Source organism: Lutjanus erythropterus, chromosome 11, assembly GCF_056507025.1.
Source record: "Lutjanus erythropterus isolate fLutEry1 chromosome 11, fLutEry1.hap2, whole genome shotgun sequence".
Lineage (NCBI taxonomy): Eukaryota > Metazoa > Chordata > Actinopteri > Lutjaniformes > Lutjanidae > Lutjanus > Lutjanus erythropterus.
This window is the reverse complement of record NC_139327.1, coordinates 25,131,775-25,155,679: the sequence shown is the minus strand read 5'-3', so window position 1 is coordinate 25,155,679 and position 23,905 is coordinate 25,131,775. Positions and strand designations below refer to the sequence as shown.

Below are 23,905 nucleotides of genomic sequence, written 5' to 3'. Positions count from 1 at the left end.
GAGGTTTTCTCAGAGGATTGTTTATTAACAGAGGATTGTTTGATAAGGAATACATTTTCCCGACCTTGACCACACAGTTGCTTTTCCTGTGCGGGACTGATGAGTTCTGTCCTCCCTAAACAGGTGTGACAACTTTTGCCTTCAGTAGGCACACGCACACCCTGACTCAGCCTCCTCTGTCTCTTTGCTCTAGAAAATGAAAGTGCATTCTTGACTCATTATCACTGATCCTTTGCTAAATCCTATTGAAACACCACAAAGACAATTTTGGTCACTGTGTCTGTCTTTTTTTTCAGATTTTCCATCACAATACTGAAACAAATTACCTACTGGAAGGGGAACCTCCTGCAGTTTTATAGCGCACTTACATAAGGTTGGGGGACCTGTGAGACAGAAATCCAAAAATAATTGTTGAAACCAACACTGGAGGGGCCAGGATATCCTGACTTTTAGCTCCTGATGACTTTCCTGGTTAAACCGGTCCTCTTCATAGTAAAAACTGTCTAGATTTCCCTTTGACCTGCATGTGTGTGATGTCTCACGGTCAAAATTAGTACAGGCTCTGAAGTGTAGTCAAAGTGTAAAAGTAAAAAAATATATCTTTAAAGGACACTTCTACCATTTTCTGTGCAAAGCAAACTGAACTTCACCTTTTCTCCACAGCTGAGTCTCCCTCTCTGTCTGTTTTGTCTTGTTACTTTTTACATTATTTTAGCCATGCTACGTTTCTCACTTTGTTATCATCTTCTTACATCATCTTCATCTTTTTAAGTCATTTTTGTCTTGTTCCATCTTTTATGCTGCTGTCGTCTTGTTACATCTGATATACACGCACTGATGGATACACCAAGGAATCATCTTTTCTACGTGTTATTGTCCCATCCATTTAGGTTGAAATCAGTCTTTGTAGTGGGAAGGCAGCGCATAATGATGCAAAATGAAAATAATCAATAATTTCCCTTAAATGCATTAAAACTAAAGTAGAATGTAAAATATAAAGTACAGATATTGATGTTAAAATGTATGGCGTGAAAAGTAGCCAGAAAAATAAATACTCATGTTAAGTACAGATACCTTAAAAATCTACTTCAGTAGCTAAGTACTTTGATACCTCCCACCTCTGGTCATGTTCAGTGTCATGAACGCATTGGGAAACAGGGCACAGTAGATGTACAGTAGAAGGCTACATGGAGGTGGTTCATTTTTTAAATATCTTTTCTCAACAGCAGTGACTAATCTGGAACAATGTTTAAGTGCTGCTTCAACAGCAGAGATGACAAACAGTAAGTCTGCTTCAGTTACAGACAGAGGCGATAAACCTCTATTGCATCACACTGGCAAAGGGTCCAAGTTTAATGTGTCCACTCGGGTGTCGTGTTGACATCACTGCCGATTTAAGCTGGAGCAGATAAAAATCTGTGACTGCTGCAGAGTCATTTGGCCCGGGAATGAATGCTGACTGTACCATTTTTCATCTTAGTGGATATTAGGCTTTTGGTTGAATGCATAAAGGGGTGAATGTGAGTGAATTAGCTCTAAAAGACTGAAGACCTCTGCAGGGTGTGAGGATGGGGAGACTGGCACAATCAACTTTGTGTCTGGACTTTAGAAAATCAGGTGTTGGTTCCTATAGGATCTAAAACTGTACTCTGGCTTGCTGTGGGTTCAGTCATGCTTCATTGTGCAACGTGAAATTACAATCAAAGCCAGGCCAGACGGCACCTTAGGTGTAATCAGTAAAACCTATAACTAAAAGGCGGCTATTGCACAGGACATAGAGGACAAAACAGGAGAAAACTGATGTTCTCAGCAACTTCCTGAACTTACTGCAGCTTGAATATTGATTTCTGGCTGGGAGAAGAGTACAGAAAGTTGGAGTAGTTTTTATGAGAGGATACAAACATGTCCAGGTGTTGGGTGGTCTTCTGTGTCTCGGCAGAAGGACAAGCATATATGTACTTGTGTATTTAACAAAGACGAAATGATAACATTGTAAATGGTCTTCTGGATCTTATCAAACTCAATCCAACGAATGACTTTCCCTACAAGTCTCACACGTTTTTACTGAGTTGGAAGATCTGCCTTTAGTTTCTGTGCACGGCTGTCTTTACAAAATACCCTTGTTAGTGAGTTGTTAGTGAGTGATGTTCAGCATGTTGGCAGCTTTTAATATTCAACTAGGCCGATGACAGGGGACCACCTGCTCTGCGTATCACAGCCTCAGAGCAAAGCCGGAGATCAGGGGTCACGCTTGTTATCATCTCCATGGAAACCCACCTCCCTCTGAGCCCCTTCATCATTTTTTGAGACCAGACCAGCACACAGGCTCAGCAGGATGGTTCACATGTCCACAGAACATGAAGTCTAAAAATCATTCAACCTGATGCAGAGTTTGACTCGTGGATGACTTGCTTAGGGACGAGCAGATGTATTTATTTGTCCTCCACACTCTCCTGAAAGAAACAGTTTGACATTTTGGCAGCTATGATTTTCTGCTGGTTGCCTGGCAACCACATCATGACCACAAGACTCCAGAAAGTCACTGCGCCCAGTTAGAAATAGTTCCAGCATGTAGCCCCTGTAAGAGCACAACTTGTTGTTTTCACAGTTTGTTTTGTGTATGTACAAACTAGGAATGTCACGAGAACTGATACTTCGGTACCAGGTGGATCCCAAAATTCTGAAAACGTGGTTTCTGTACAGTACTCATGTTACTGGAGATGCTATTCTTTCAGACATGACAGGGACAGCATAAACAAATGCTTTAGTCTGCTGTTAAATGCTGGTGGAAGGAGAAGAACCCAAAGATAGTGACATGTGCAACGCACGGGGTGGGCAGGTTCGGACTGAAAACACCACGGGTTACGACGAGCAGGTCAAGTGACAAAGCAGTGGTTGGAGTAAGCATTAAATTCCCAGAAAGACTGTTCACAGTAGTCTTCCTTCTAGCTTCCTCTCTGTCTCTCCATCTCCTTCACACACACACACACACACACACACACACACACACACACACACACAAACACACACACACACACACTGGCTGCAGCAGTGTACACAGCAGTGCATCTGTCAGCTCAGCTGATCAGCGCTCAAATAATGATGTGTACTACTATTCTGTTAAAATTAACTGTTTGGGAAAAAGAGAGAGAGAAGCTGGAGCTGCTCAAAGTAAATGCCACTCGCTGATACCAAGCTGCTTGCTGCTGGCTACACTGTGTGTCATTTCCAATAGGAAACATCTAAATATCACAATATAAGATGTGTTGTCTGTCTAAAAAGTACAAACATGGGAGCAAGTACTCACCCAGCTTTTACTTGAGGGGTTACATTTCCAGTTTGATCTTATTTCAGAAAAATAATTTCAAGTCTGAAATCTACCTTTCATATTTTACCAGCATTTTGCTGGCAGCTGATCATAATTTCTCTGCCTGAATATGATTTAATTAAGCACATCTGTGCTGTTGGAGTGCATCAGACTGATCCTCCACCATTTGTTTTTCTCCCAGTGACAGTTGTAAACAGTTTACACGATGATAATAATAATCTACTTTTCAAGTGACTGAAGATCCACCATCACTAAATCACACAGCCTTGATCAGACAGAGTGAGAGGTGTCCTTTGCAGTGGTTGTGATGAGTGTGATGCAGACTCTGAGTCACAGCAGCCAGACTGAGACAGCCAGAGGGGGGGATCATGTGGTCTGACAGCTGCATAATATCCTAAACATGATCAAACTATTGATAAAGGTGACAGAAGGTGATAGAAGTTCTCTGGAGAACCTCTCATGGGTGGTTCTGGGTATAACCTTTCACAGATATTTCTTGGTATAACCCTTTATGTTGGATTCTGTGTTCCAGCTATAACCTTTATAAACCAGGAACCAAAAAGGGTTCTCCTATGGGGACAAGCCAAAGAACGCTTTATGGATCTAGTTACCACTTTTATTTCTAAGAGTGCAGAGTGTCTGTGACCTGCTCAAATAAATATATTGCAAACAAGACCAGGGATGTTACACCTCAGCTTTAGATATAGAAGAGGTAAAAGAAAAAGAAAGGTGGAGGATTAAAAATACTAAAATGACTAAGAATGTAAAAAGAGCTGAATGAAAAAAATCCAACAAAATTAAACATAGTGTTTTTTCAAATCATTTGAGTGTCGTTATGGTAATTGGATTTTGGTGTCATTCCTCTTCAGTGAGAGCTGTTTGTCAGAAATCCTCCTGAAGCCCAAACCGAAATAGCTTCTAGAGGTAATGAGGCCTGTGAAGATGGCTCACTTTGTGCTGAAATTGGTAGCGACAAAGACACACACAAACACACACACACACACACACACACACACACACAGTCATTACAGTGAGAGGAGACTTACAGCCAGGTCACATTTGGAGACAGTTGAGGAACATCCTGCAGGTTGACTTCCACACACTCGACATCTGTCTGTATGCAATCACAGCTCTCTGGATACTCCTGCAAGACTACACACACACACACACACACACACACACACACACACACACACACACACACACACACACACACAGACACACACAGACACACACAGACACACACACTATGAGTGATGCTAGCTGCTAAAATATGAGTCAAAAGCCACCAACCACATGCTGGTAAAATATGAACACTCCCTAGGCATTTGGCCTGTTAATTTTGCACCCCTGCGTGTGCAAAAATATAAAAAAGAGGAGACGATTAATTAAGAATCGTATCTTGCTGTTGTGTCCCTACGATTTACTCATAAAACATTATGCAACAATTCTTGTCTGATAAATGTCTAAATGCACAAATATACACACACGCAAAAACTAAACACACATATTTAAGAACATAGACAAAAATACTGTATGCACACACAGACTTACAACACTCGTTCAGGAGGTACTGGTCCACAGGATTGGAATTCTGCAGTACTTGGCCAAATAAGTCTGCCCATCCGATGTTGTCCCCTGCAAAGTCAAATAAGGAACAATAGTTATATGTACACTGACAGCATATGGATCAAGTTCAGCTGGACTGTACTGGTTTCAAAGGAAACACAACTGACTGAAGAAATCTAGTAAAGAGTCAGCTGCAATTCAACGGCTCCCTGATGCTGCACTGGAGGCGGTACAAGAGCGCAGATAACAAACAGCTTTGAAGAGTCACAGGTGGTGACGAGCAGAAGTGATGCAGGGATATTTTTATTTGTTTAAGATAGTCTAAGGAACTTTTTTTTCCCTGTTATCTCTGGAAAATAAACTCTCTAACTAAACCTTTTCTGTCGTAGTCTAATCTAGTCTAATGCAAGACAAAATTATATTTTTTGTAATCATATAATGTATTATGGTCAGCCCATCCTCACCAGAAAAAAAAAAATGTGTGTGTTGGTAACAAGTACAAGAAACTTATTCTGACTGGTATAACCGTTTATTATTAGCACCTAGTGAACATAGCAAATATGATAGGAGAAGAATAATGAGCAACAAAGTTTTGAGTCCCATGTGGAACAAAAAGTAAACGAAGACTTATTTAAAGTGTAGAGAAACTTAACATTTTGCGATACAATATAATAATAAATAAGGTTCTGCACCGTTCACACAAAAAGGGACACACAAAATGTACAGATTGCGTGATGCCCACTTCAGTAAAGGGGAAAAGGTCTTATAATGGGGAGCTATAGAGAATATAAAAAAATATATATTACAGCAAAAAGCAACACTGTTGCTGCAAATAAGTCTAGAGAAGATCTGAAACCTTTTCAGTTCCTCCTTTGCTAAATCTACCAAGGCAGGAGGACTGCTGTGAGCACCTGCTAACTGTGTCATCAATGAAACAAACGTGTTGAGTTCTCCGCAGAGGCTGGTTTATGTTACTGGCTGTGCAAAGCTGTGCTTTGATGTCAGTGAAGTGTCACTGATGAGCAGTTTGTTCTGTTGAGAACAGAGGGGAGCACAGCAACTGTCAGGTCTCTCCTGCATCTTTGAAAGATTTCTCTGAACTTTTATGTGGTTATAACTTCTTTCAATTTTTTCTGATGGCAGGTTTTGTTGTTGTTGGCAACATCAGCAACAAGTAAGCTAAATCTGGCTGTCTGTGCAATATTGTTAGCAAAACATTCACACCACCAAAGCATAGTGAATTGAAAAAAGGGACTTAATGTAGTTGTAAAGTTGTGTTTTTGTGAGTGTTTCACTGGACACAAATTTAGTAACACGTCTGAGGGCAGGAAGAGTCATCAGCTGTTTCAAATTGTTTTCCAGAAAAAGAAAAACTCTGAAAAAAAGGCAGGGAATATCTACTAAATAAAGATACTGGCATTAGGTGATGTATGGATCAATACATATGTGATAAAAAAAAAACACTTTAACATCAATTTTGACTTCATGGGGACTTTAAGGCTGTAAATAACACTAAGTTTGTGTCTCTGACTTTGTCAAAGTTCCTATATTCACAGCTGTATCAATGACTTGAAGTAGCAGCAAATACATCTCCATACAGATGCCAAGTCACACCTGTGTGGCAAAGAAAGTTACACAAAAGCCTCCTTTTTTCAAAGCCTCCAGCATAGCTTGGGAATGGGAACTAATCTGAGAACTTTAAATAATTACTTAAATTTTACCTCGTCTCACTGGCTCACTTGCACAGGACATGATTAACTCTCTGCTAATAGCACACAGCTTCTTTGTCTTTTGTCTCACTGCTGATCAGAGGAAGACAGTCTCATACATCAGCTGGAAAGCACAGAGGCCACAGTGTGGTTGAGCTGAGACTCTGCTTGTAGGAAAAACTTGAGACCGCATTTGAGGTAACAATTATGTTATTAACTTTCCATCTCTGGTTGACATTGCAAAATTTTCTACTTTTGTTTTTATTGTCTTAATGATATTAGGGATGAAGAGCATTAGTATGTTGGTGAGGTGTGGTCTGGAGGACATGCTGAGTGATATCTTTATTTGTGCAATTGCCTAAAATTAAACTTGCCTAACCTATTACTGCAACAAACACAGGTTGCTTATACACATGGGTGCCATGGGGGTGGGGGGTTATTTTTCAGTGTGAAATCAGAGCTGCAACTAATGATTATTTTCATAGTTTCCCAAAGCTAAGCCAAAATATATTCAGTTTACTATCATAGAGGACGAGAGAAACCAGAAAATATTCACATTTAAGAAACTGGAATCTGAAAAATATGTCCCTGTCTCTCAATTATCAAAATAGTTGACAGTTAATCTAATAATCAATTAATCGTTGCAGCTGCAGAAATAAAACTAGTGTTGTCCTTTTATTTTATTGGTTTTGCCCCCCCTCTGTTTACATGATATGGTTCAGCCCTGCTCTCAAACCAGCCGTGGACAGTGTTCGCTGGCAGTGAATTGCGAGCGAGGAGCTGGTTTGGTTTGGAGTGCTGCTGGAGCAGCATCATGTTTCATATTAAAGATAAATCTGGCTTCCAACAGAGGAAAGAAAAGAAAGAAAGACAGAGAAAAGGGCGACAGTATGTCACCCAGTTCTTCAAAAAGAAAGGAGCGGGGTTTAGTCCCTGAGTGTTTACATTTCACTCCTCTTTTAGGTGATGTTTAATCAATGGAGGCAAACTTTTAGCTAAATCAGTTGTCCCTGCTGCTCCTGATGCCAGTACCACAGATGCAGATTCAGTTTAAGGCTAATCAGCCCCGTCTCTCTGTCCCTGTCCCCGAAATGAACCCGCCCTACTCCCACCTGAAGAAGGTGAACAGCATTGTGTTCAATGACACGTCAGATTCCATAATTTTGGCAATTTCTTTTTTATTATTATTATTATGAAAAAAAGAAAAATTAATCAATCCTTTTCAGTGACAAGGAGTCAAACAATTTAATTGTTTTTCCGCATAATGATTATTATTTGAAACAAAAACAGACTCAGTCAGTCAAGTTTCCATGATAAATAGGATAGACCGATCAATTTTGTAATGAGCTGCAATGCAGCAATGCAAAACTGACTTTAAATAGTAGTAGTAGTATTCAAAATAATTCCTTCAGTTTCAATAGGGTCCTCGCACCGGACGGTGCTCGGGCCCTAATGATCTGTAGCTGCTTCATCCTTCTTTTAGTGTGTATATATATATAGTGTGTATATACTACTTTGCATGCACACACTTACCACAGCGCCGCTCATCAGCTCCGTTGGGACAGTCTTTGTGTCCGTTACACTGTAAAGCCTGTGGGAGGCACTCACTCATGTTCCCACATGGAAACTGGCCGAGGGGGCATCCGGTCCCAGATTCTGTCTTGCTGGCCAGCAGCGCTGAGGGACAGACGCAGGAAAGAGAGTGAGATTACATAGATCAGTCTCACAATTAGCACCACAATTTGGTCAAAAGTTTATTTCTGTTAGAAATATTCAAGAAAGCTGAAAAAAGGAAATATTCAGGAAAAGTGTGACCCAGCAACAAGTCATGTTATATAAATATCAATGATATTTTACAAGTGAAAACAGCAGTTATAATGAATATTTTCAAGTTAAATACCAGGATGAGATACACATGAATGTATAATAAATTTCATGCTAAAGTTAGTCTCAGTTCTGTCAAAGTTAAAAGCAGGATACTTCAGGTCATTAATCCAGTGACTGCACGCTGTTAAGTTCCTCTAATTGTTGGCAATTAGTATGGTTGGTGCAATGGAGCTTCAGAGTAGAAAATCATCAGAAAATGAAGGAAAGTAATTGTTCTTAATTAAGTTGATGTTAGCACATGAGTAGAAAATGGCACAAGGCACTATTAAAGTGTCAATTAGGCTGTAATTTTCTCTTTTTTAAAAGGTGTTTTTGGTGGTGGTGGTGGTGAAACTGAAATTTTCAACAGATCTCACAGACAGTTGGACAGTTGGACACGGACAGTTTCACAGGGACGGTTTCTTCGGTATTAAACATTCCCATGAAACGTATCTGTTCAGCCACACTGTATTGGCCACTGTTCACGGAAATGTGCTGAATTTTAAACACTTTTTAAAATGAACTGAGCATCACAAATGAACTTGACTTTGGTGGCCTGGTAGCTCATTTGGCAGAGCGTGCAGCTGATGTACTGAGGCTGCGAGTCCTCTGCAGCGGCTGTGGGCTACTTCAAGACAATAAACAGCCAGCTTTACTGTTTTGTGACTTTCTTCATCCACACTACACAACAATAATATGTCCATATGTTTGCTTACTGGCAAATATTTAGACAGTGGCACAGTGTTGTTATTAAATCCTGCTGTTTCAGATCAGCAATACAATCTTCATAAGACTTCAAGACATGTAACAGAAGAAAAAGTAAAAGTGTAAAACAAATTAGTGATAAATTACATTTAGCTGCTTTAGTTTGGCTTACTTTGACAAGAAAAAAAAAACTATGAAAAGTCAAAATGTCTGCTGTGAAAATACCCTACTACAGTGAGCCCAGCATGGAGCCCTGTGGCACACCATAGCTAAGTCTATATTATCTGATATAGGCCACACAAAAACGTGAAATCTGTGAAAGCTCTGTCACCAGTTTAAAATATTATTTTATTCTCTATTATTCTCTAGGAGATAAAATACAACATTAGAAGCACAACTCAATAATTCAACTATCAATTAATCTACTGATCAGGCTTTGGATTGAAAAATGGGCCTATGTCATACAGTAGATTCATTAAATATTAACCGTTACAAATTAATAGAAAAATTAAAGTTGCCTTTATTTTTTGTTAAATCCATTAAGCCTGTCTTTCAGATGTGCCAAATCAATTTCAATGAAGAGAATCCATCAAAACTGTCATCCAAAGTTTACCTAAATAGTTTCTCCCTTATCCCTGTGTTTATTAAAAGATCCGGATTCATCTCAAATCTTTATTTTATATTTAGCCTACTGATTTTATCTTCGTGCCACCTTATCCAATATAGTTTTGCATTCAAAACTTGGAAACCAGTGTGACTGAACAGACAATGTACATGTCTCACAGCCTTTGGTTTTAGTAAGATTTCTCATAAATCATAAGATTGATTATTCATCACTGCGTCACAATTTTTGTTCCAGCCACAGCCACCAAACTCTTAAGATGACAAAGATTTTGGCTGTTCATTTAGTGAAGACAGTCATTTCTCTGGCCTGTAAACCAAGCAGAAACAAAACCCTCATTATTATCTGCCAGCAAACACAAAGGCCCTGCTCACATCTGCAAAGGACACGTGAAACACTTCTCCTGTCATACGTAAAAAGTACTTTCTTGTACATCTTGTACCACTTTTGTTTGTTCGTTTACCAGTAGTGAGTCACCAGTAGTGGGCCATTTATGAATGACACCATGGAGAGAATGTTTTAGCTGCAGAAACAAAAGAGGCCATTTTTAAATGTTAATGTTAACTATTTAACTGCTATTTAAAAAGATAATTAATGCCAATTCAGACTCTAATTCAGAATTCTTTATTTTTAACTGAATACTTTGCATTTGTCTAACACTTGAGTGTTTCAAGAAGAGTGCAAACACAAAAAAAAAATCACATAAGTATTCTGGATTTTAGACGTGCACATCTTTATGCACACATAAAGCTGCCATTTATGCACAAGTGGGAGTATCTATAAACTTGCATCACAAAACCAAAACAAACAAGAGTCTACAGCAGCTTGTCACAATCAAGACCAATCAGCATCACTTGTTCAAACCAGCAAACACAAGTTGGCCTGAAGAGGCAAGCAACAACAGGCTCGTTCGAGATGAGCTGCGCCTTGCTTGGTAAGTAGAGGAGAGCAGGAGGCAGCGACAAAAAGCTGCAGTCAAGTCAGACACTTTCCTGTAGATTACAGAGCATGTTCAGATAGTAACATATACATGTCAAATATAACGCATAGTGGTTGCCTGGGAGCATGATAACAGAATACAAAATAAATAACATAACTTAACCTATGCAGCAAGCTCTTGTTCTTAACTTAGGTATCTCACAGTTTGAAAATAAACTAATGTTGCATATAATTGTATTCTTGGAGGGCAGGAACACAGTCTACACTGCGGCAGCCAGGATATTCCTGGCACCATCATCTGGTTCCACATCCCTGCAGGTTCTGCATCATCATTGCCATCATCTCCTGATTCATCTCCCTCAACAAACACAACAATGTCCCTGTTGTCTCTGCAGAGATTTTGAAGGATGGTGCAGCAGATGATGACAATGGGTGCAAAAGTGTGGCCTACTTCGATGGCCTTGAAGAAAATGGAGCGCCAGTGGGTCTTCATTATCACCAAGGAGCACCCTATGATGCACCTGGTCCTTAATAGCTTGTTGCTGTACCCTGCTTGCACAGGATTCAGAACAGGCATTTTATAGGGAGTCATGAGACAGATAGGGACAACCAGACAGGAGTACCTGCTGTCTCCCAAAATGCATATTCATCTGGTGGGTAGAACTTCTGGTTATAGAATGGACTGTTTTCCATCACATAAGCACTGAAGCTGATCACAGATGGCCTGAAGCTGAATGGATGGAAACAGCTTTTGATTAAAAGCATCAACTGAGGCGGCTTGATGCGAATGTACAGCTGTGAATGGCGCCAACTGCCACACGATATGCTGGGGAACCTGCTGCATGCAATTGTGTGTACTTTGTAAGGGCAGCTGCAGAACATACAGAATACACTGTTAGTACGTCCAACTACATAGTATGTCAAATGCAGTCAGCCAAAAATACCAGGATGTTCTACTGCATCTGGTTGCATTTTGTAGTATGCAAGTATGCACAGTGACATGCTTTACTGGTTATTCTGACCCCCAATCCTCTGTGCAGTGGAAAATATGTCACATTAGGTGCATTCGAGATGAGCCTGGCCAGCGTCAAATCGATAACTAGTGATTGCCACACAGTGCATGCTGGTTAGATTTGTGTGCGACTTGATCCTGACTTGCCTTTAATTTTGGCGAGCTGCCTCAACTGGAAGAAGCTCGATTTAACAACCGAACTGATGTGACAGTCGAGCTTCTTTTTGAGAGGGACATAAATCTGACTGTCATCCACGTAACAGCGGAAGGAGATACCATGTGTCCTCAGTATGGAACCAAGTGGAAGAGGCCCTAAAACTGAGCCCTGTGGGACCCCACATGAGAGACGAGCAGAGGAGGACACAGAGTCACCAAGGCTGACACAAAAAGTTCGGTCGGCCAAGTATGACCTGAACCACTCCAGTGCTACGCCCCTGATACCCACCCACTGTTTCAAACCAGAGATTAAAAGTTCATGGTCCACTGTGTCAAATGCAGCAGTTAAATCTAAAAGCACAAGAATAACACAGTCACCAGAGTCAGTAGCTAAAAAGATATCATTAAAAACTCTTAAAAGAGCTGATTTGGTGCTGTGCAAGGTTTTAAAACCAAATTTGAAGACCTTAAGAATTTAGTGCTCTTCCAGAAAAACCATTAATTGGCTACAAACTATGTTCTTGAGGATTTTTGAGATAAAAGGCAATTTAGAGATAGGCTTGTAATTAGAAAGAACAGTAGTATCTAGTCCTGTTTTTTTTTTTTAATCAAAGGTTGCACTACTGCATGTTTGAAATTTTTAGGGACCACACCTGAGGACAAACTACTATTGATAAGTGTCAGAACAGAGGACCCTATAGTGGGGAGAACCTCTTTAAATAGTCGAGGAGGGACCACATCATTCGGAGAACCTGAGGGCTTCAACTGACCGACAGTCTTCTGTAACAAGGACAGAGTCACAGGCTCAAACCTGTCAAAGACAGCAGAGCAGGACACAGACTGAAGTGTCATAGGCAGAGGGTGAGATTGAAGCCCTAGTGGAGGCAAACCTATCAATGAAAGGTTCAGATTTAATCCTAGACTGCCACGGTGTCTAAAACGGATTGGTGTAATGAAACCATGAGCTGAGCTCCTCTGTATCTTTATCCAAACACTCAGTGACACAGTTATGAGTCTGACTGAAAACGGCCGAGAACTGAACAGCAGCGGAAGGGTTAATAATGCGACAGCGTCGGGCAGCAGCGCGAGGTTTAACTGTATTACAGACAAGAGCAACCTCAAATAATACAGACATATGATCAGAAACCTCACAAACTGGTATGATGGTAACGATAGCTGCTTACATTTATAGTGATTCTTGAAAACAGTGGCAGATCCTCCACCTCGGCCCGACGAGTTAAAATAGCAGCGGTTCAGAGGTAAAAGTTCAGTGAAAGCGCTGGACTCACCAACACTCAGCCAGGTCTCAGTCACACAGGGAAAGTCCAGTCCTCGGGACGTGAAGAAATCCTTAAGAACAAAAGTTTTATTCGCTAGCGATCTAGAGTTTTACCAGGCCAAAACCTGACAGGAACCGGCGGCCCCGCGGCGTCAGCTGTCCGGGGAGCCCGACTCAGAGGCCGCAGGTCACACAGATTCACTCCGCGCCGGCAGGGACGGGGAGAGCAGGGGCCGCGGGGCTGGAGCATCTCATCCGGGCCGACAACAGGTACCAGCCAGGAGTCGACAGAGAAATAAAGATGCGAGGCATCGCTTCAAACGGGGTCCAGACGCGCCATGCAGGCCTTCAGCCTCACCAGCTGACCGCTGCGTTTACCTCGGTGGCGGGGGCGCTTACACCGGAGAGGTGGAACTAGGGCGCGGCAAAGGTGAGCTGGGATCCCCGATAAAAACGGCGGCAAAGTTTTATGTCCAGCATCATCCAACTTCACCAGATCTTGGGTAGAAAGTCGAAGATCCATCGGTGTTTGGCGATCGTACACCAGTAGAGAGTTGACATTACGAGTAACAAGTGACAGAAACGGCACAAACAGACACTGTACTGACAGAGACAGACGGCAGGCCACACACACAGGCGCCATCTTGGATTCAACCATTGACAGTTTGAATCCACTGAAGTTAGGAATGACACTTCCTATCTCCAGCCAAATACAACAGGTATAAAGAACTGAGTTTGACAGTCACTTTGAGGAATTTTAAAATGGAAATCTTAATTCATGTATTCTGCCCAGGTGCTGTGCGTCTGTGCTACGCACAGTTTTGCATAATGTAGTCTTACAAAATATGGGGAGTATTTTATGACAGCTTGGGAACATCATTCCCCAGCAGTGCTGCTGTTGTGGGAAGGAGGAGGGAAAAAAACCTCACCCAGAGCTGTCATGTTTGAAGAGATTATGAATAATTGTTGAATGTATTACATGCATAAAAGAATAAACTACAAGTAAATGCAAGAAGACAATTATATTTAAACCTGCTATAACTGCTTTTTTTTTTTTTTTTTTGGTCATTTGGGGAACTGTGAACACAACATTGGCAAACATTGCAATGGCTGACAGACACTGACCACTGAGCCTTCTAGCATCATAGAGTCATGATTTAAAAACCTTTTGTATTTGAGATAATATGCCCCCTCACCATAAGACAGGTGTTGCTGGCAAAATTTAGTTTTTGACATGTGGGAGAGAGAGAGAGAGAGAGAGAGAGCGAGAGAGAGAGAGAGAGAGAGAGAGAAAGAGGAAAGAAACTGTTGTTGCTCTCCTTGTCTCCTTGTCCCATTTATTATTTTACAAGTTTTGTGCTAAAGGACAGCCTTTCTGATACAGTCAAAAATGGGTGATATAGACATCCATGTGATGTTTCACTATGGACATCATTATACGTCAATTTGGTAGACATCACCCACTCCTATTAGCAAACAGTTGCTGACTAGTGTTTTGTGCATTTACAGTTTTCACAGAGGTGTTTTTTCTTGCCACCTGATGAAAATAAGTCCAGTATTCACTCGCTTTCAGCTCAGTTTTTGGTCTCCACCAACTCCTCTCTCTTTAACTTCTAAATGATCAACATCTGGTCACTAACACCGTCTGTTGATTGGCGCAAAGCAGATAGTCTGCAGTGTGTTTTTAGGTGAAAATAACTGCCTGCTGCAACCAAAACTGGTGCCGTGAGAGCAGGGAAAGTGGACCTAACCAGGAAAGTTGCAGGCCAGACAAAAACAATGAGCTGGATTTCACTATAAAGTATAATAATGCTGAGGGGAGCTAGCAGATTCACGTATGATAATTCTCTGTAGGCAACCCCTTTCACGATGTCATATTATTTTCACATTGGCGTACATTGCTTAGGGAAATATCAATTCTGCTTTAAATTTAGCAATGTTCTGTCTTTCATGGTATGAAGAACACGCTCTTGTCTCTGACTTCTGTGGTTATTACAGGACCCACTGTAATGTGTTGACGGCAGTACAAAGCCAGTGTTCCCTTGTACACAAAGTCCTCGTGACATTTCAAAAGGCTACTCTTGGCTGGTCAAAGCAGGACTGATAAGTTGCAACATCTGACTCAAAACAGTTGAAAAACTTAATGTTCTGCTGTAATCTCTGACTCATGTCTTTTCATTAGTCTCTTTCCTCAGCAACTCCGTATCAGTCTTGTTCAATTTTGTTTACAAAAATCGGGACAAACTGTCTGGATTGTCTTTGCACAGTGTATTATCATTTAATCCATGCACAGACCAGAACACTCACTTTTAAATTTAGATCTGTTGGGATTTGACCTGAGATGTTGCTGCAGTACTTCAGCTATAAAAAGACTTCCATGTATGAAAACAGACACACTTGGAAAGCACACTGAGCACTCCATGAGGAAAAGGTTTCTTTTGTCCGACACATGAAACATCAACAACAAAAGATACAAAGTTTAATAGAAATACCAAGTGTCACTTTTCCAATGATAGAAAGTGACTATTATGAGCTAATTTGGTACTCAAGAGTCAATGAATTCTAATTTAGAAATTTTTGTTGCCTTTTTAAGTTTCATTTTCAGACTGAAATATTGTCTGTGTTCACCAGTTCCTTCATCTGGCTTCATTCTTGAAATGTACAGTACGTATCCAGGAACAACAACAGACTTCTCAAACTAGAAAAATAGTTTCATAAGCAACAGAAAAGAAGGAACAGTCTGATAAATCCCCAAAAAATCTTTTACGAAACTTACGAAACACTGACATCAAGGTTTTTAAAAAGATGTTTACATCTTAACTGTTTGTAAAAGAACTGAAACAGATCCACACTGTACAATAATTCTTATTTTGGACACATACTGTAGATATTTCTTATTGTTAGCCCCAGTTTGTGTGTTTTGTCTTTCCAGTTGTGTAGACCAAGTGCTTTTATTAAGCGTTTTAACAATGACTGAAGCATCGTATGAGACCGCAGCCAACAATTGTGACACCATTGCTATTGATAGCTTGAACTCAGTTTAAAAAAGTGAGAAAAGCTGCTTGATATATCTGGTTCATACATGTTTAGAAAAAGAAATAAATTAATTTACAAAATATGCACACACTACCATTTGGATCATTAAAGCCAATAACTTGATGTCTATTAAAGGTCCAGTGTGTAAGATTTATGGGGGTTTATTGAAAGTTTATGGCAGAAAAGGAATAGAATATTCATAGGTATGTTTTCATTAGTATATAATCACCTGAAAATGAGCCGTTTTTATCTACAGAGGGTGTTGGTCCTCTTCTGTGCAGACCACCATCTTGCAACTGTTCTAGACAAACCAAACACTGGCACTGAGTTTCATGGCCACTTTAGGTTGGAAGGAGAGGGTGACACAAGGTGTTTGCAATCTGCAAGGTCACTGCTAGATGCCACCAGTTCCTACAAACTAGTACAGGTACCCTGTGGAGTTTTTGACAACTAGAAGCGCTATGGATCAGTGTGTTTTCAAGTGGGTCCCCGATTTGTTTGTATTGTGCACACACACGAGGTGTCCTCATGCATGCACATGGATTCGTGTTATTCTGCAGATGGACAAATGGAAAATGAACTCACAATTTAGAGCCACTTCCTGTTTTATTTTGGTAAAGTCTTCTCTTATGTGTCTTTGTTGTCTTTACTTTCTGTCTTTGTCTTTTTTACTGCCCTTCTGATTTCTCACCTGCGCATGATTGACCTTCCAGTGTATTAAACTTTTGTACTTCACTTACTCTTATCTCTCCGTCTGCATCTGCAGTTTTAGTGTCCACTCTGCTTGACTATGTGACAATTTCACACAAATAAATCAGCAGCTATTTTAACAAATGCATCTGGCACAAGGGTTAAAATTGCAGCTGCTATTCTCTTTTTTTATGTGTGGGTAGCATCAATACCATGTTTACATCTGTGGGTTTAAACTATTGCTGTTGTTGGTGCAGATGCAGGTTTGGATGTAGGACTGATAATAACAGTTCCTCCTCTGCAGTCTGCTGAAAGTAAATTAGTGAGTGAGTTATAGACCATTTCCATCAGGTGCTTTATGTTCATTTCCCTTCTGTGTGTTTCAAACACAATTTCTAACTGAGAACAGGTGGTGCATGATTGCTGCAGTGTGACTGGTCAGGGGGCGGGTCCCCGGACCTACTTGAACACGAGCAGACTGCATTCTGTCTCCCTTCCAGCCTTTCCACCACAACGAAGTGCCAGCATGGTGTGATGGTTTGATTCGTTAGAGTAAGCTTTGTTTAAGGGTCAACGCAAGGACTGTTTGTATCTGAGTATTGTTGTGCAAGATCACTGAGATCATGTGTCAAGTAAATTAAGTCTTGAACTGTTGTAAATACCTGTAAATAGTGGGGCAGTTAAGTAGGGGGGAGAAGAAACTGCTCCTTTTTACTTGGCTTACTTGGTCGCTGGCCTTCTTTGGAGTGGAAAGACTGGGGGAGCACCTTATCCATGTTGTGTCAAGGGTTCCCCTACACCGGGGCATAACACTTGAGCAAAGGATATATGGCAATTATTACCGTTAGACCATCTGGCAAAGCCTCCACTTACACTGAGACAATAATAGAGAAGACTATTTCAGTCAGTGAAGCGGAGTGAGGAGTTTTCCCAGACATGAAGAGCAGATTCAATTTGACGCACCACCTTTCTGTGATGCAGAGGACCTTCACAGATGGAGGTTTAAATCAAGAAACAAACTGACATCATGGCAGCCTCTCTGACCCTTAAGTCTGTTTCATTGTTGCATCACATCTGGATTCTCATCACAGCTGTATATTCAGTGACCACTGCCCAGGGTGACGATTGTTTAGCCTAATATAATGTTTATTCTCTGTTGCAGGTTCATTAATTATTTGTTCAGCTATTCCTTTCTTTGTTATGTGTGCATTCACATTTAGATTAATAGTGCTAACTATGGACATTTAAATGTACTTTGAGTAATACGTGTGAATAGCATAATGTTTTGGGGTTTTTTTAATCAAACTTAAACTGACAGAAAATTAGTGACAAGTGACAGGCTAGCTAGCTAAACGGATTTCTGTACAGTTAGTGGTTGGTCTTCATAGCTAACATTAGCAGTTGGTCTGTGTAGCTAACATTAGCAGTTGGATGAGTAGCTAACATTAGTGGTTGTTCTGTGTAGCTAATGCTAGCTGGTGTTCTGTGTAGTTAACATTAGTGGTTGGCCTGTCTTATTAGCGGCTGTTATATGTAGTTAAATTAGTGATTGGTCTGTGCAGCTGATATTACCAGTTGGTCTGTGTAGCTAACGGTAGTAGTTGGATGCGCAGCTAACATTAGCAGTTGTTCTGTGTAGTGAACATTAGTGGTTGGTCTGTGTAGTCATGATAATGCTAAATAATCCCCATTTTTACTAAATGTATTTGTAATTTGAGTATGTACCAAGATCAAAGCAGTGATGCATGAAGTCAAGTATTGACTCAAACAATTTCCTTTGCAGTATTACTTTGTAAAGATAAAAATTAGTAAGACTTTGAAATAATAAGTTTTCATGTTTGTAGGTACATGAACAAATTCTCATCTGTTGTGAATGCAACATACCAACCATCATGGTAACATAATATTATCAGCTCAAAATGCTGAACCATTCGAGACTGCCAGTCTCCACTACAACCAAAAATATATAAATCCTTGAATAATTTTGATGGTTGACTGACTTCTGATCTGCACTCCACAGTAGCTGCTTAACTGGAATTTGCTGTCTCAGCGCTGGAAATTTGCTGTAGGTGAGCTGACGGCCCCCCTCACTCCAGATGGAAAAAACTTGATCTGACAGATTTCAGCAATCATCTGCACACCTTGTGTAATCTGTGTTTATTTGACAGGGATTATACTGTCTGAACACATTATATCAAATGTCTGTGCAAAAGATAGAGCTCAATGTCTGGGAGAGCTCTTCTTCATTACCATTCCTCCCCGCGTCTCAGCAAATGTCAGAGTATTTGAGACTGATTGCTCTGTGACTGGTTCAAATTAATCCCATAAAGTCCACAGCATCCCTGAGATTGGATTAGCAATGTCCTCTCTTATCTTAATGGGAAAAAAAGTATATTAATTGTGAATAGCTTGTCAAATCTATTCATAAAAATATGGAGACAGTGGTGATAAATGATAAACTGTTTTAGCTAACAGATGGAAGGATGTTTGTCAGGTTATTTTACGAGGCTATGCGTTTTGCTGTTGCAGAGGCTTTAAGGCACATGGGAGAAGGAGCTACTGGTCACAATTAATACTGAAGACTGGGAAGATACGTGGTAAATCAGTTCCAGTCTATAACTAGAAGAGTGCACTCACTAGAGTGAGTGAGACATTTTGATCAGTAACTGTAATTTAATTACATAATTTTTCTGAGTAGCTGTAACAGATTGTAATCAGATTACACAGAAATGTGTTTTATGAGGTTACAGTGAGTCCGAGTGGATATTTGTACCAAATTTTAAGAACTTTCCTCCAAAGTTTCCTGAGATATCATGTTCACGAGAGCCGGCTTGACGTGAATCACAGTGACCTTTAACCACCAAAATTTAATCAGTTCATCTTTTGAGTTCATGTGGACATTTGTGACATTGTGAATCACAAAGGTCCTTCAGCATACAGTCATGAATGTACAAAAAAAAAAATCAGGATGATGGGTTCAGTAGTCTGCAAAAAAATTCACTGCAGACAAGCTTCGGGCGTCGTGGTTTGAGGTTTTTATAGTTTTCCCTCTTGTCTGTTGGCTTTACTTCCTGCTTTTGTTTGAGGGATAACAGGTTTAACTTGATCAACTTGCAGAGCAACTTGTCATTGCTTGTCAATATCTTAACCTGAATGATCATATAACTGTTGTGTTGTATTTAAAAGCAACAAAAAGAGTTCACAATCTATTTTAATTACCAAACAGAATAAAAAACCCTGTGCTTTGGTGTGTTTGTTGAAATCAACATGATTTCTTCATCCACCACCATTGAACTCTGACTGAATTGGCTGTAAAATAAACAACAACAGAGACTGCGCCTGGAACGAGAGATTTGACAGATTTGCCCTGTCCATTTCATCACTTTCTGAGTCAAAACAACGCTCATTCAAAACCTCACGCAGGTATTTTGACACAGCAGGAGATCAGAGGAGGAGTCACAGACAGTCACACTCCAGGCTAGTCTTTGAGATAAAAGAGTTACCTTGTTTATGATAGTGAAGGTTTTGTGGATACTTACCCTGTTTTTCCGCTGCCTTAGGATCACTACCTGCCTGCCTGCCCATCCTTCTGCCACCCTTTCAGCCAGCCAAACCCCTCCAACCTTGTCTGCTCCCCTGCCATCAGCCCGCTCCCTTCAGCCTCCTTCTCCCGGATTCCCCCCCTGCAGCCACACTCTCTTTTTGCAGTAAACCCCTTTTTGTCACTCTGTCTTCTGGATTGCAACACGAGTGTGAGTTGGCATGAATGAATAAGACATGAATGAGATATTGAATTTTGCATTTTGTATTTACTGGCTCCAACCTCCCAGCTGTCTGGAAAATTGCCACCAATAGCAACATCTGAAGATTTGACGGATTAAAATGTTACTGAAGACCAAAGAAATGTCCCATTATACATGAGGGCTGCAAGTCCTGATTAATTGATGCATCATCCTTTTGTTTTCATGATTAAGGGAACTTTGTTGATTCATTATCATCTTTAATCTCAGCTTTTTCTACACTGAGGCATCCATTTGTCCTAGAGCTCTGTGTGAAGTGGAAGTCGGACCTTTGAAATTTTTTATATCTCTTAAGAAAATATACCTGCACTCATGTGGATGAATTGTTTTTGGTGCTTCAAATGAGTTTTCCAGTCTGAGGTTGACAAAAGTTTTGTTTTGTAATATTGTGGGGGTGTTTTTGAGTAAAGTGTTGCCTGTCACTCTATTTTAGAGGGATTTAATAAAATGGAACTGAACTGAATGTGAACAAATGAAAATTAAGAATTACGACAGTTTAATGATTAATCTAGATCTGCAACGATTAATGAATCATGAACTGGTTATTAAATGTAAATATGATAATTTGATAATTGATCAGTTGGTTTCTGTATTTTTAATAATAAGTCACAATTCTTTATTTCCAGCTTTCTAATAGTAAACTGAATATCTTTTGGTTGTGGACAAAACAAGACATTTGATGACCTCAACATTTTTCACCATTTCCTGACATTTCACCAAACAAACCAATGGTTGGAAATAAGAGAATCATTTGTTGGAACCCTGGAGTAATTGTCGACAATACCAAGAATTTATAAATAATGTTCAATACAATTTCCCAGAGCTCCATAACATCTTCTGATTGCTTTCTTTGTCCAACCAACAGTTCAAAACCCCCAAACTCTTCATTTACTATTATGAGTGACAAAGAAAGGCAGCAAATCCTCACATTTAGAAGATGGAACCAGAAAATGTTTGATATTTTTGCTTGGAAACAAAAAAATCGGTCATCAAAATACATCAAGGCAGCACATTTTCTTTAAACTAATTGATTAATCAACTAGTGCAGCTCTGTATGATTCATGACTTAATTATGAATCTCACCAATACTTGTTCATTTAAACCTACTCCAATCTCTAATCCGCTGCTTAAAAAATATCCGATAATTTAGGATTTTTGTCTTCCATCCCTGTGAGGATAGCGGCCAAACAGAAGTGAGCAGAGCAGACAACTTCCACAAGAATCTGTATTTATAACTACAGGCCATATTTAGTATTTCTGTTAGTTTCCCACAGGGCCAGTAAAAGAAAAACATGAGGAAGAATCAGTTTACTGTGAAGTTAATTAATTAATTAATTAATTAATTAATGTTCTGCAGAACTGTTTCTCCTGCTGTGGATTTCAATGGTCATTCACGAAAGCACTGAAAATATTGAAATTGGTGAAAATTATCTATAACAATAATAGGATGCAATCTGTAACAATACCATTCATAAAACATGAGAAAGACTAATATTACAGAAAGATTCCAGTGCACAAAAATATAATGCAGTTTTATCTTTAAAAAAGAAGAAGAAGAAGAAGAAGAAGAAGAAAGCCCAGGCTTTTTGTACCCTTCTCCTCCCTTCATTTTTCTTTACCTCTGATCTCAGTTTGGGTCAGGTGGATGAGCAGAATGATGACGGGGACCTCCATCCTGAGGCTCACACGCTTTCCTGCGCTCATGTCGTCCCGACTGTAAAACCTCAGACCAAATCTTCTGCACGTTCCCCCCGATAAGTCCGCAGAAGTCCCAGTCAAGTGTGTTAGAGCATGTCCCGATATGTAAAAAAAAAAAAAAAATTAATAATCAGAGATCGAAACGGTGAACTAATTAAGCCAAAGCATGAATCAGGTAGCAGCGTGGAAAGTAATGAGTGGAGAACTCGGTGCGCAAAACCAGCGGCATCCTCCTCACTCCACTGTCTGTCCCGGAGCTCCTCTGAGGACTGAAAGCCACGGTGTCCTCTCTCTCTCTCTCTCTCTCTCTCTCTCTCTCTCTCTCTCTCTCTCTCTCTCTCTCTCTCTCTCTCTCTCTCTCTCTCTCTCTCTCTCTCTCTCTCTCTCTCTCTCTCTCGTTTAGATTAATGGCTATAATTATTTGATGACATTACTAAAAGTAAACTGACAAACTTATTAATTAACGTAACTAGAGCTGCAACATAAATTATTATTATTATTATTAATTGATTATTAAATTAATCACCAACTATTTTGATAATTTGATTAATTGGTTATTTGATTACAGCTTCTTGCATGTGAATATTTTCTGGTTTCATTAACTTCTATGTGACAGTAAACTGAATATCTTTGAATTGTGGACAAAACAAGCCATTTGTAGACGTTATCATAGCAACACTTTTCACCATTTTCTGGCATTTTATAAACCAAACAACTAATCTATTAAATGAAAATAATTGCTAGTTGCAGCTCTAAACATGTAGACATTAGTGGCTGTTCTGTGCAGCTAACATTTTAACTGTAAATGTTTCTTTAAATTAGATGTCAAGTCTTTGGATGATGACAGCATTTTCAAAGCTGAGAGCAGAACTGGGACTTGTGTTTTTACCCATTCATCATCCCAGTCACCACCAGCATCATCACCTACAGTCCAAAATATTGGATTTCTCAGATTACTTTAGTAGGAGCAGTAGCTTTGACAGGTTAGTTAACTAACTGGATTTCTTTAATGCCAGTAGTTAATTTGTGTAGCTAACATTTGCAATTGGTCCTGGAAGGTAATGCTGGCAGTTGATCGGTGTAGCTAACGTTCTTACCTAGAAATGTTTTTTCATGACAGTTTTCTCCTTTCTGCCCTAAAGACAAATGATGTTCCACCCAGTGAAGCATTTTTCACTAACAGTACTAACAGTACTTCTTTGTTTTGTAATCATAACAAATAATCCCAGTTTTTGCTAAATTTATCTGTCATCTGATGACCTTTTTCTCTCTCTGTAATTTATGTAATCCTGTTACATGGTTTATTCGTTACTCCTAAAACCTGCTGAAGAAGATCAGTCATTTGCTCCAAGCACCAAAGGGAGAGAGAGTTCTGCATCCACCCACCTGTGTACCTGCAGAGTTTACAGAAGAGAGAGTCCCTCCACTCAAAAATGTGTTTTTCTTAGATATATATATCCCCTAAAGTCTCTCACCATGACTACTGACTTGTCCAT

The 23,905-nt window shown here is 39.9% G+C and overlaps 1 protein-coding gene across 1 annotated transcript in view; it reads right to left on the bottom strand.

The window, feature by feature from the left end:
* The window catches only part of rxfp2a (relaxin family peptide receptor 2a), a 48,741-nt gene extending 26,293 nt beyond the window's left edge, over positions 1 to 22,448 (bottom strand). The window contains exons 1-4 of the mRNA XM_084730348.1: positions 22,331 to 22,448; positions 8,140 to 8,283; positions 4,883 to 4,966; positions 4,375 to 4,480 (exon numbers count right to left, since the gene is read on the bottom strand). Of these exons, the coding sequence (XP_084586474.1) occupies positions 4,375 to 4,480; positions 4,883 to 4,966; positions 8,140 to 8,283; positions 22,331 to 22,415 (419 nt within the window). The 5' untranslated portion in view covers positions 22,416 to 22,448. The remainder of the gene's footprint in view (positions 1 to 4,374; positions 4,481 to 4,882; positions 4,967 to 8,139; positions 8,284 to 22,330) is intronic.
* Between the last annotated feature and the right edge of the window lie 1,457 nt (positions 22,449 to 23,905).